The sequence below is a fragment of the Microtus oregoni genome, unplaced genomic scaffold, assembly GCF_018167655.1.
Source record: "Microtus oregoni isolate MIOR12 unplaced genomic scaffold, Mior012 000000F_ref0000247, whole genome shotgun sequence".
Lineage (NCBI taxonomy): Eukaryota > Metazoa > Chordata > Mammalia > Rodentia > Cricetidae > Microtus > Microtus oregoni.
In genome coordinates this window covers 79,853,482-79,867,584 of record NW_024543059.1, presented here as the reverse complement: position 1 = coordinate 79,867,584, position 14,103 = coordinate 79,853,482, and the positions used below count along the sequence as shown (strand labels likewise).

The 14,103-nt window shown below is 45.6% G+C and overlaps 1 protein-coding gene across 1 annotated transcript in view; it reads left to right on the top strand.

The window, feature by feature from the left end:
* Positions 1 to 9,147: 9,147 nt before the first annotated feature.
* The window catches only part of Prss12 (serine protease 12), a 49,705-nt gene continuing 44,749 nt past the window's right edge, over positions 9,148 to 14,103 (top strand). Inside the window, exon 1 of the mRNA XM_041652539.1 lies at positions 9,148 to 9,916. Within this exon, the coding sequence (XP_041508473.1) occupies positions 9,439 to 9,916 (478 nt within the window). The 5' untranslated portion in view covers positions 9,148 to 9,438. The remainder of the gene's footprint in view (positions 9,917 to 14,103) is intronic.

The following is a 14,103-nucleotide window of genomic DNA, read 5'->3' as shown; positions in this document are numbered from 1 at the left end:
TGATTGTGTGCGTGTATGTGTGTATGTGTGTGTGTGTGTGTGCACGCATGTGTGTAACAAGATTTAACTCAGGAGGTTGGATTTTCAATATTTCAGCACTTTAAAGTCTTCACTTCAGAATATCTGGGCTCCTTTCAGTGTGTTTCCTTCTACTTTAATGATTACGAGCCCTGTTGAGTTAGAGATGCTCCAATGATGAAGTCATTCATACTTATTGATGATTCTTCAAAATAATTCACTTACAATATTACTGAAGACGCCTTCCACGAGCATATGTGTAGCATGACAGTCCCTTCACATGTGAAATCTTTACTAGTAATTACTTGTTATTTTGGAGTCTATATGGAACCTAGCTAGCTAGTATTTAGCATCAAACCAGCTGCTCAGCCTCAGCTGAGTGTCCAGAAACGTGGCAGCATCATGTGCCAAGTCTGTCTTGCTTGACCGTATTCCCTTCTGTCTTTCCAGAGACCATCTGACACTGAAGACCATTGTGCCCTATGCAGAAGCCTTTTATACTGAGTAGATTTTCCAAGACAGAGGTTTCCAAAGCTAAAGACCAGGCCAAGGTTGTAGCATCCTTAAATGGTACACCTCAGCTGCAAACAGTGCCGGTGAGTTTAAAACCCATACCAAGTCTATATTAGACAGTAAGGGATACATCCTTCACAATGTAAGCTTTTTAACCCAGAGAAGAAAAAAAATTCTCTATAATTTCATCTTCACTGGCAAATTTTCTTTCTGGTTGTTACAACAGTGCTGTGCATAAATGGGAGCCTTCAATACGTTGGGAATTTTTATTTAAGGACAGATACACAGGGAAGCAAAAGTGAGGGTGGCAGGGGTTTTAGACCAGGAAAGGGCTGTGTGGCAAAATACAGAGGATGGTTTGTTTTGCAGAATAGATATCAGTTTAATTAAAAATAATTTTGGCCGTCTCGTCCAATTATTTTATTTTTGCCTTTGCTATTATTCTACTACAGACAACTTTTAAAAGGGTGACATCTTCCTTGCCCCAATTCCTGCTCTCTGGGGACAGTTCAGGGATGGCTGAAATTCCACTCTTGCGTGATTTCTTTCTCTTTTCTGTCCTTGTACAATGGTTACAGCTCCAGACAGGGCAACTGTAGTAGTAGGGGCGGCGGGGCTGCGTCCCCAACACCCCAGCCGCCTGCCCGGCTAGCTTATGCCCCGAAATAATTACACGGACACTGTATTCTTTTAAACACTGCTTGGCCCATTCTCTTCTAGGCTAATTCTCACATATTAATTTAGCCCATTTCTAATCATCTGTGTATGGCACCCCAAGGTGCGCTTACCAGGATGATTCTAGCCTATGTCCATCCTGGGTCGGAGCTTCATCCAGGGAGCGGGGCATGGCGTCTCTCTCAGGCGTCTGCTCCCGAGAGGAGAGCTGTGGCGTCTCACCTCACTTCCTCTTCCTCCCAGCGTTCTGTTTTGTTTACTCCTCCCACCTATCCTCTAACCAATAAAATGGGCCAAGGCAGTTCCTTTATTAGCCAATGACCTTCCTCCATCAGGCAACATATTAAGTTTTATCAGACAACTGTTAAGCTGTCTTTGTTTCACTGTGTGTAGCCCTAGCTATCCTGGAGTTTTTTAGTATTCTACCACGAGCCTGGACACCTGATTTCATTGATAAAACCTTTTGTTTTATTGCATCTGGACAAACAGCAGACTAACTCTGCTAATAAAACAAAGCAAGTGATAAATTGTGCTAGAAGCTTGCTCTCTGTTTAAAAAGATTAACTGACAATGTACTCATAATATATTTAGTATTTGGAAAACTCTAATGGTCATACTATAAATACCATATTTTAACATTTTTTATTACTTGTTTTTTTTGTGACAGGATCTTAGACTGTAGCCCAGGCTTGTCTAGTATTCACCATGTTGCCCAGGCTGCCCTCAAATTCATAGCAATCCCCTGTACTTGAATTACAGACACACACCGCCACCTCTAGCTAAACACAGTATGTTCTATAAGATTTATTTTAAAGTTTTTAGTGGTATGTGTATTTGTGTGCAGACATTAGTGTGTCCTGGTGAGTCTGTCTGTGTGTTTGTGTATAATGCCGTGTCTGTGGAGGTCACGTGACAAGCTTGGGTCTTGGTCCTCATCTTTCACCTTCTTTGAGACAGGCTCTTTCCTTTTGTTTCTGGCTGCCCCGTGCTCCAGGCCTGTGAGGTTCTTGGGAAGAGGGATGCTCTGTTCTTTGCCACCCATCTTGCCACAGGAGCGCTTACACGTTATGGAGGCATGTTATTCCCTTCGTCTTTATTGCCATTCTAGGGATTTGCACTCAGGCCCTCGTCTTGTGTGAAAAACCCTCTCCTCGCTGAGCACATGCCTCAAACCCTAGCTAGAGCACCTTTCTTTGTAAAGTAATATAGTATTTTATGACTTCCCTGAGAATTTCATGCATGTGCCGTGTATTTTGATCACATCCTTTCCCCTACTCCTCTAAGACCCATCCCCCCAACCTCCCCTCCAAATTTCATGTTCTTTTTCCCAACAACTCACCCGGTCCAATTTGTGTTGCTCATAAACTCATCAGCATGGAGCCATCCACTGGAGCTTGGTCAGGCTAACAGGGGCCGTGCCCTTTAAGAAAGCTGCCTTTCCCTCCCAAAGCAGCCGTCAAGTATTGGTAGCTTCCCTTTCTGCTGGAATGCTGACTGGCTTGATCTAGTGCATGTAACCACTTGTGTGCTTGTCACTGTTTCCCCTAGGTCCTCCCTGACCTCTGTGTCTGATAATCTTTCCACTCCCTCTTCCACGATGGCCCCGAGCCTTGGAGTGAGGAGTATGAAGCAGATGCACTATTTATGGCTGAGCACAGTGCAGGCACTTGCTTTCTGCACTTTGACCTCTTGTGAGTTCCTGTGTAAGCCTTCCCAGAAATCTTTGAAAAAAAAAATATCCTTAGCAAGCTTCCGGAATAGATTTTTTTTTTCCTCCTAAAAGAAAGGTCAAGAAGCCATAGTTTTCTCCTTTTCCGAACAGACGCTCCATCTAGATTTAATCTCTTTGTGCCATTAGGAAGTGACACCAACATTAACAGGCCAAGCAGCAAGAAAAACAAAAAGGATCCAGACCCCAATAGCACATTCAGACTTTGAGCAATCAATTCAAGGGAACTTAAGACTTCATCTTGTAAGAGACCACTTAAGTCCTTCCAAATACCTGGTTTTAGATACATTTTGAGTCCAAACTTATTTTGCTTATAGCCAAAAACATTCTGATATCTAAGAAAGCTAGTCATCTCTAATTTTATGGGCAAGATATTAATTTTTCTCTATTGTTACTATCACTATTATTTGTGTTTCTGAGACAGGATCTCATATAGTCCATGTTGAACTCAAGCTCACTATGTAGGCAATGCTGTCATCAACCTGGTCCTCCTGCTTCTATCTTCTCTTGAATGCTGGGATTAAGGTGTGTACTACTACACCTGGCTGGTTAAATAATGCATACATTTCCAGCAAGTGAATAAAATGCATTTGACTTGCACACCCATCGTGCTGGTTGCTGACTTCTGATATTTTTTTTTTTTTTGTGGATAGGACATTACTAGCCTGTAAGGCATGAAGAGAATATCATTCACTTTTACTGGAAGATCTCAGCTGACATGAGAGCCATACACTCTGGAGTGAATGCTTCTTCCCACCGAGGAAGCTACAGCAGGGTTAGCTCCAGGACAGTGACACTACGGTTGTGAACTGAATAAACACAGCATGCCATTCTAGCACGTATTACAAGAAGAGAATCCGGTGACGGGAAGTGTCTCAGCTTGAGTAGAGCTTTAAAGGATATGCGGGTTTTGTCAGGTTAACAAGGTTTTAGGTAATTTTGTGTCTCCTAAATGTTATGTGTATGCAAAAAGTCAACACATCTATAGTACGGTATCTGTAAGAAAGGGCACTACTTCCAATAAAATCCTCACTTCCCGAATAGTTTAATTCCATGAGCTATGGATTAGTGAGGACACTGACATGCTTGGGTTTAGGCAGCGGCGGGAGTCTAGCATACAGTATGAAGACAAGAACGGTAGACAGAAGATGGTGTCCTTACCCTAAGAAAGCACAAGTTCCTTCCAGTACCTCAGTGGTAGCCATCTGCCTTGTACCTGGTTCTAAGGATAGAACTTATCCTTATGACTATGTAGCAGGGAGCTGTTCTTGCCACTTCCCAGCTCAGCTATGTCTGGAGAGGTTGACGGATGCATGATCAGGAAGCCAGGGTCTCTGAATTCTAATTTCCACTCCCCATCTCCACTTCACTGGTTCCCAGGCAAATGTAAAGGCTTACCTGGGGATCTCTGAAGCAGACTCCTACTTCAGGAAAACAAGCAGGCCAAACAATGCATAACATAGCTTCTCTTTCTTCCCTTCATTTCAGCCCAGTTCTAATCTCAGCTGTTATTTATGGCTCTGAAGATTTCGAAGATGAACAGAAAGAAACAGACACACTAAATCATACGGACTTATCTCTACCTCACACAGTAAATCCTCTCCTGGGACCTAAGTGTGTGCAATAGCTAATGTTCCTGCGTCTTCCTGAAATTGGTCCTTGGGTATGGGAGACATCAGGGACTTGAGCCTTAGTTCACACAAGTCCATGTAGGCTGAGCCCTGTACCACACAGCATCTCCGGACCCACAGGAGAGTGTAAGCAGAATCCCAGTGAGATAACATTGGCTTCAACCTGAAGGCCACTTCTGGTTCTGCAGAAGTCAACACTTTTTTGGAGAGGGAGTGAGCTGGCTTCCAAGTAGACACTTCCCCACGGTCAGCTTTCAAGAAAGAGGTGGCAGTCCATCTGTCCGGAGTTCTGGAAAGGATTGCTTCTGTGACCGGAAGTTGGTACTCTACGCCCCTTTCAGCGCTGAGTTCCTGTAATTCCCAGCCCACCGGCCAGCGATTTGGCTGTTGCTTTTCCTGGAGTGTTCAGTTTACTTGCGACTGGAAGGCACGTAGTATGTGTTTGGGGTGGGGGCGGGGGGGGGGGGGGTAGCGGCGATATGATTTGAAACTGCTCATTGGCCTTAGGCAAATTCCTCAGGTGAAACATTTTATGTGGAACCCTGAGTGTTTGATTGGACTGCATGGATGAAATTGTTGAAAGGAAGGGAGATTAAGCATCTGAACACTTTCCCCAGGGCTAATTTATGCCCCTGCCGTCTCCTTTCTATAGACAAGGAACTTTTGGATTAAAGAAACAAAGTGAAGTGTCCAGTGTTCCAGTATTAATGACTTCAGCCAGATTGAGCACAGGATTAAGTCCATGGCAAAAGTAATGTATATACACAATTTGGGTAGCTCTAAATGCACGTTTGTAGAATCAACATCCGTAGAGGATGAAATTCCAATAAATGTTCAATGGAAACTAAAACGTAAAAACCATCTCGTTCTGCATCATAAAACTCAACCTTAACACGAAGATGAGATCGAGAGACCAGTGCATCATGAACCAACGAAGCAGGCAGAGCCTTCTCCTTCCTCTTGAGCATGCTGTTTAAAGCCAGCAGGCCATCTGTACTGCCGTGCCTGTCTCTGATCTTCTATGCCATCATGGCTTAGCGAGCAAAGAAGACAGAGACTGATACAGGAAAGAGGCACAGACCTCCATCGCCAGACTCGTCCAGACAACAGGCTTCTGCCCCAACCATACCGTCAATTATTTGGTGATTCCTCACTTACACTCCGCATCATTTCTTTATTATTCTTACTTAAGTTTTTAGTTAAACATTATAGATCCATGTAACTGTATTTTCACTGACAATGCCTTTTAGCTTCAGATCTCCCAGAACCCCAAGGCAGGCCCTGATATTGATTTTTTTTAAATATGGGTGAGTAATACCCACTGTTTTTCTAATACACTTTTTGCACATGGGGTTGTAAAAGTAAACAGCGTCTTTATACCATCTGTTTGAAAGCTGTACGCTTTTTAAAATACAAGCACTAGTTGAATCGTAAATGGCCCTTATCCAGGAGTTATTTTATACATTTATGTTGGTAACTGTAAAAATAATATACTTATTGGTCGTGTTTCCAAATCGAATGATATAAACCCATTTAGCAAAATGTGATGTAAAATGATTTCACAAATCACCATGAAGCCAAATATTTGCAGAAAATTATCAGGGAACCTGAAGAGATGTGGATGTAGGTGTGCCCATGGCCCTCTACACTGCCAACCGCTCCGCTCGAGCAGAGATCCCTTTCTCCAGTTCGCTGGGGTTGTCATGAGGATTCTTCTTTTTCTTTGAAAAAGAGCAATTGAATTCTTTGGCCACAAATCAATGTGTTTACTTGATGGGACTGGAGGTGACAAAGGAGGAATTAGGGGGCCTGCTGTGGGCTTTCCAGCGTGGTGGTGGAACATACCTGGGGGAGGACATGTGTGCTCGGTTCCTTTGCTGCTGAGAGGAACAGAAGGCAGAGAAAAGGTGAACTAAGAAGTCCTGACGTTGCTGTCTGCTCTTCTCTCTAGCTTTAATATCTGAGACAGAGGGTGTCAGGGATCTGTGGAAGATGCAGTTAGGGTCTGGCCTGCCAGAAATGGAGGATCCGGATGCATTTCAGGAATGAGTTTGGGACGCGGAAATCCCAGTTATATGCACGTCCGAGGCAACAAGGACGACAAAAGAGAGAGATAGAACACTAGCAGGGGTAGCGTACTACACAAAGAACAGACTGGTAAATCATACTTTGCCTGGGAAACAGAAGGCAAAACCCAAATTGAGGCCCTCAATCCACGCTCCAATTACACAAATGCCATTTTATGTTCTAAGAAAGGTAGGTTTTAAAACCAAAGCTATGAAATCCAGATGTGGTTTTTCCTATGGGTAACTCTGCTCTATGTGCGTCGATTTTATAAAGTTAAATGTAAGGAAAAACGTTAATTCCTCTTTGGGACAGGAAGCTGGAAGACAGGCCTGGCTGCCCAAGGCTCTGTGCTCTGGAGCTGACTTCCAACAACCTTCTTAACTCGTTATCTCTATATGCATGACGAGTGTGTGTGTGTGTGTGTGTGTGTGTGTGCGCGCGCACGCACGCGCAGCTGTGCATGCATGTGTGTGTGTCATAGCTTGTGTTTGGAGGTGAGCAGACAACCTCAGACCTCCCTTCCACTTTGTTTGAGAAGTGCTCTCTTGCCCCCCCCCCCCCAACCCCAGTTCCTTGCTGCTGGCCCGGGAACTTCCAGGGATCCTCCTGTCTGCCAGCCTCCCCCCCCCCCCCCCATGGAGTCATCTCCACACTTTTTTTCCCCATTGTTTTCCTGTCTGCAAGGTGCACAAGAGATGTGTGGTGGTCGATTTATCGCGCTGTTTTTAGGAAATGTGGCAGCCGTGGTTGTAGAGTCACGGAGGCAAGAGAGGAGACTGGGGCCCAAGGAAGGCAGTCTGGAGGCCGAGACAGCACCTCCCTGGGACATCACAAATTGCTCAAACTGGAAGAGACAGCTGGAAAAGAAGAGGGCTGACCTGGATTCGAACTGTTTTCTACCATGAAAGGTCTGTGACTGACTGGCTCTGTCAGCTCCTACTACAATAACCAAAGTGACCAAGTTCAGATATGTATTATCTTACTGTCTTTCACAAGTACAGTCTTACCAGATGGTGATGGCATATGCATTTCATCCCAGAGGCAGAGGCAGAGGCAGAGGCAGAGGCAGAGGCAGAGGCAGGCAGATCTCTGAAGGTTCGAGGCCAGCTTGGTCTACAGAGTGTTTTCCAGGACAGCCAGGGTGATTACACAGAGAAACCCTGTCTCGAGAAACTAAAACAGCCGGGTGGTGGCGCACGCCTTTAATCCCAGCACTCGGAAGGCAGAGGCAGGCAGATCTCTGTGAGTTCGAGGCCAGCCTGGTCTACAAGAGCTAGTTCCAGGACAGGCTCCAAAACTATAGTGAAACCCTGTCTCGAAAAACCAAAAAAAAAAAAAAAAAGAAACTAAAACAAAACAACTATAGCAACAAAACAACAACAACAAAACCGAATAAATACAATCTTAACTATGCTTTCAGAGCCAGAAAAATATTAGTGAAAAAAATCTTGAATTAAAAATCTTGAATAAAGGTTTGACACACACACACTCATTCTAGCTTCTTAATATTTATTTTACACAGTAAAATGACTATCCAAATATTAAATGAAACTGGATTCCAAAGCTCGGTGCAGGGATCCCAGCTAGTGACTGAAACCTAGGGTTTAACAATAGGCATTTAAATTTTGTTTAAGTTTTCTTCAGATTGCATCACATTGCGGAACAGAATTCCTTCGTCGGAGAAACATAACTGTTCCAGAAAGCAAGCTTGCCATCCTCATCTCCTGCTTCCGGTTTCTTATTTAACTTAGTGGCCTAGTCAAGAGCCAGGTAAACAGGACAGGCTCCAAAGCTACAGAAAAACCCTGTCTCGAAAAACTAAAAAGAGCCAGGTGAATTCTTAAAAGTCCAGCCCCAGCTAAGGCTTAAAGTCCTAAACCAATAGACTTGGGAATGGCACAGGGGGGATATCGGATGGAGTGTACTGAACCACACGAAAAACCTGTAACATCGTCCACAGACAGTCTACTTTGATGCTAGGTTGAAGAAATTCAGCTCTTGCCTGAGGCAGCAAATCAAGAGGCTTAATTTAAGTCCCTGCCCTGCGGGCAGGAGGCAGGTGGCACAGGGATGCAGCTTCTGTGGAGGATGGAGATCAGGATGACTCCCTATAAAAACTGAATAACTGGTGTCCAGGGTTTCTGAAGGAAAGTGGGAGGCAGGAAGGAGAAGGGCTCAAGCTCTTTTGCTGGGTCTGCCAGGGCTTTTAATTTCCGCTAATGTTCATTGGGGGAACAGTACTAAGCTTGGAAACTCAAGCCCAGTGAGTCGTGCCATTGTCATTAAAGAACTCAGTTCAGCAAATTGGTTTTTATCACTCCTTGGGAGCTTTGATAACTTCTATCCTGTTAGTTGCCAGGCTGAAAGGTGCATCTAATTCCATCCACATTTCAGAGATTGCAAAACACAGACAGGACGACCGAGAGTGGGAGGGACGGATGCCAGGCTGGAGCCGCCAGACAGGGCTGTGGTGCGTGCCTCCTGGCACCGGCAGCCTAGACCGTCCCCCGCGTTGGCACCAAGAGCTCATCGGAGTTCCTTGCCCTCCTCTGAGCCTGGGGCTGACAACCGAGGGCGGGGTGGAGGTCGGGTTCCGGGCAACAGCGCTCATAGCCAGCGACAGAGTCGCCCCTGGCGCTCCAGCCTTTGCTCCAGGGTTCCGCCTGATCCTCTAGCCGCCCCCGGGGCCGGGACAGCAGGGCGGCGGCGCGAGCGTGGGAGGGGGCTCTAGGACTCTGCCGGCCCCGCCCCGCCCCCTCCTCGGGGACCCGGAGCCTAGCATGGACCACACTCGGCGCTGCAGCCATGGCGCTCGCCCGCTGCGTGCTGGCTGTGATTTTAGGGGCACTGCCCGCAGTGGCCAGCGTTGATCCCGCTTCGCGCTCGTCCCTGCACCGCCCGCAAACGTCCCCACCGCGTCCCCAACACTCGCACTACCTTCCCAGCTCGCGGCGGCCACCGAGGACCCTGCACTTCCCGCTCCCGCCGCGGGTACCAGCTGCCCAGCGCCCGCAGGTCCTCACCGCCCGGCACACGCCCCCGAGGCTCCCACGCGGCTGCGGGGCAGGAGAGCTGTGGAGTAACACCACCGACCTCGGCGTCCCGTGTCTACACTGGACAGAGGTGCCGCCCTTCTTGGAGCGGTCGCCCCCTGCTAGCTGGGCTGAGCTGCGAGGGCAGCCACACAACTTCTGTAGGAGTCCCAACGGCGCGGGCAGACCTTGGTGCTTCTATCGGAATGCCCAGGGCAAAGTGGACTGGAGCTACTGCGATTGTAGTCAAGGTGAGTGGTGTCCAGGCAGAGGTGGCAGCTGAGGACTGTCACGGAGGCAGCCTGGCTTGGGGACAGTATCTGTGTACCTGGAGGCAAGGAAAAGGGGTTATGGGTTTGCACTGTGGTGTGGTAGTGCATCCATTTGTACAGTAAATGTCAGTTCACAAAGCGTGCATCGTGTGACGACTGTCATGGGGATAGTAGCTGTGAAGGCTGCTCAGCTCTAGTCTCTGGATAAGGTCTAAAGGTCTGTCCAGCCACCGTGTGTGTGTGTGTGTGTGTGTGTGTGTGTGTGTTCTGTATTCACCCCTCCCACACACACACACACACTGACAGAATTATGCATGGTAGTGGGTGTCTGTTGTCTGTATTAGCTGGTCTTGATAATGTTCCCTGTATACAAAAAAAAAGTAAAGAAAAACATTTGCTAGCCACTAGTTTGGAAAGGGGGAATAATAATTGCAAGATGAGTCCCAGCAAACTTTCTTAGCTCTATAGACCCGGATTTGGAAAACTATGGTGAATGTTTGCCTCGCTGCCATTGTTGACTTAAAAGCATGGCAAAATTCTCAGGCCAAAATACAAAGACAGTTATGTTCTGGGGCGCCGTATGGTAAATAACACCAGGGAGTGAAGAACAAAGGAAAGAAGGGGACGGAACAGGAACTGCCTTAGTAACTAAGGAGGCAGCCAGAGTCAAGTGAAACCTTCAGCAAACCATTACTTAAGCTGTGCGTGTCCCTTGTGGGAAATTGGAATTAATGGTCAACTTTAGCAAAGAAGGTTACGAGGGCATCTCAGCTTTGTGGCAGCAAAAGAATCACATTAATCACTTGAATGCAAATAATAGTCTACCTTTACACGTACTTTGCTCCGTCCGATTTGTTGGGGTTTGCATTTAGTATTAAATTTGCATTTCATATAACAACCGGGAAAGGAAAAAAAACTCTACTATCTCCTCGTAGAACACAAATTTTTCAATGACACTCTCTATGACAGGAGTTTCATAAATCTCCTAAAGTGTGTGCTTCCGGCCTTTGGAGGTAACCTTTCCCAATGTCATTTTTTTTTCTCACAGAAATTTTATTTATCTCTGCCTTCAATTGAGTTAGTGCTTCAAGTTAAAGGAAAGTGATACGAAGGTTAAGATCAATTATTCTCCATCCTGGAGAATGAAGTCATCGCTGCACTCATGATTCATGGGGAGAATGCCAATGTGGCTGTGAAAAAAATCGGGATGATGTCAAGCAAAGAGCTCCGCTGTTACCTCATTTACTCTAAGATCGTTTTTAAAAATGTGTTGTGTCTAGCAATCATTGGCAGCTTTTTATGATTATTTCTAGTTTTATAAATAGAAATAATAGAGAATTATTCTGAAATTAGTAGGTAAGAAATGACAGACTCTTTCCCCTTCGAAACAGTAAAAAAGGCACTCAAAGTTAAAATATTGTGGCAATCTATTTCTCCTTTCAAACGCACAAGGAACTTCCAGTTTCATAGTCTTAGTGAAGAGAATAGCTTGCCTTTGAGACACTCTTTGGAGAGGAATTATAATATTTTTCAATGCCTTTAGATTCATAGCTAGTGTTTAGCATCCAAAATCTCAAATATGGTTGTGTTTAGGTTTACAAAATATAAGAGAAACAGAAGAAGTCACCTAAGATAAGTAACAAACACAGGAAAGAGACTGGCTATGTAATGCCCGAATCCCTTTTACAGGACCCCACCTTGATAACCGAAGCCTTGGGCTCTGTTACTCACTCCTGAAAGTCTGTTTAGCTATAATCCAAGCTTCTGAGACCTCTGGCATGCTCTGAATCTTAGAGCTTTCTTATTCCCACACATTTCAGGGGTTTGGACACGAATACTGTAAAGTAATGAAAGCATGCTGGATGATTCTTTAGAAAACATTGGTGTGGCTCCGATACAGCAAATGTTGGGAAAGACTCTTCACTGTTAGAGCTTTGGGTGTCTTCATGTAGAGAAAAGCAGGGTGTTTTCTTTTTCCAAAAAAGATTTGTTTATTTGTGTGTATTTATGCCATGTTTTTGAGTGTATGCACGTGTGTGTGTGTGTGTGTGTGTGTGTGTGTGTGTATGGCACCATGTGGCCTTCATTTGAAGGCCGGAAGAGGGCAACTGGATGTTCTTCTCTACCACTCTATGTATTGCTTTGACGCGGAGTCTCTCCCTGAGACCTCCTCTCGCCTCTGCTCTCCTTAGAGCTGCTGCTAAAGACATGGGCAGGATGTGCCACTTTGCCAGTGGGCGCTGGCATCCGAACTGCAGTCACCATTATTACACAGTCAGCACTCTCGGCTGCTGAGCATCTTTCCAGCTGCAGAAAATCAGTCTCTGAGCAAATTAATTAAAATAATTTTTTAAGCTCTGGGCATGTACTCAGAATGACCTTGTCTATTTATTTACAGCTAGGACTTACGGAACCCTCGCTCTGTGCTGGATGCTGGACTAAGGTGCTTGTTTTATTTATTTTCCATAGTCATCTTTATAAAGGAACTCCTACCCTTTCCTGGTGGCAATCCTAAAGGAAAGGCAGGAAAGCAGAAGACCATATGGTAGGATGTGCACACAGATGTGTCCATTCGCATCTCACAGCTCGTTCTGCTCCATTTCTTTATTTGTATGTAATGTGGAAATCTCTGCGCTGGGTTGCGACACTCACTTGTTAGCTTGTGGGCTAGTCTTAGTGCAGAAAGAAGGAGAAGGAATCACGTTTAGTGCAAGTACAATACACATTATTTCCAGTATCTTATGCTTCAAAGGTTTTTTTTTTCTTTACAGTAAACTGGAGCAAAAGAAAAGACGAATATATAGAAATGTGATCCCTCCTTTAAAGCTCAGACTGGGGTCAGAGCAGAGTTTCCGAGTCCCATATGGAGGAGTGAGGAAGTAGGGCCCTCCTGCATGCTTGATGAAGGAAGGGCGGGGGACTTCTCAGGTGATAGGGGCGTGGTCAGATCAGAGCAAGAAATGTAATGAGTTGGCTCCAGCTCCACGAAACTTACCTATTAGTAATAAAACATCTTTGTGGGGATTGGGAAACCTGAGTCAGTCCAGGGAGTTAGTTCTCACAGGGAACATTAAACTTTGGCTAGAGAGGACCAGCACAATGGTTCAGCAGGTAAACTATTTGCCATTGAGTCTGACTAACTGAGTTTGATCCCTGGCACTCACATGAGGTAAGGAGAAAAACTGGCTCCTTTAAGTTGTCTTGTGACCTTCACATGTATGCCATGAATATGCCCCTGTCTTTGTAACTGTTCTGATGCTGGCTAAAGCAATTATTATGCGAGAGAACATTTTAACTGTGGACCTGCTTCCAGTTTCAGAAGTTAGCCCGTTATCATCATGGCGGCGAGCATGGAGACATGCAGACATGGTGCCGGAGAAGTAGCTGAAATTTCTGCATCCTGATCTGTGGGGGGGGAGGGGGAGAGGGAGGGAGGGAGGGAGGGAGGGAGGGAGAGAGAGAGAGAGAGAGAGAGAGAGAGAGAGAGATTCTGGGCTTGCACGTATTTTTGAAACCTCAAAGCCACTCCCAGTGGCACACTTCTGCAAACAATGTCACACCTCTTATTCTTTCTCATCCTTTCAAGCAGTGCCACTCCCTGGTGACTAAGCATTAAATATATGAGCCTATGGGGGACATTCTTATTCAAACCACTACATGCCCCCCAAAATAAATAAATGTGAAAAAATGTCTAAAAATTTACCAGCAACTTATTAAAATGCTTAGTCTCTAGCCTCGGAGTCCTAATTCCCACATCCAGATCACGAATTGCATGGTGCCGTTCTAATGTGAAGAGACGAGAAAGCTGTTTAGGTGACTCTTTCAAAGTCCAAGAGAAGCGATGGGAAAGCATCAGGACCTTGCTAGAGGGTGCAGTGAAAGGCAATGACGTCAGCTATACTGTGGCTTTACCTTGCTAGTTTGTAACCACAGAGCAGGCATAGGTTATGGCAACACTGGTTTCCTGTGTGGTCTTCCAGAACAGCATCTTTGATATTTGTTTTGCCTGTGTGTGGTGATAACAGCATAGTTTACCGGAACATCCATCCTCACTGAGTGGGAGCAAGAGGCTACTCTCATATTTCCACAGGCAGCTGGCTGCCTCCCTCCAACGATCCTTTGCGATGAGACAGTGCTTCCTGACTCCGACTGGCGGTCATTTTTCA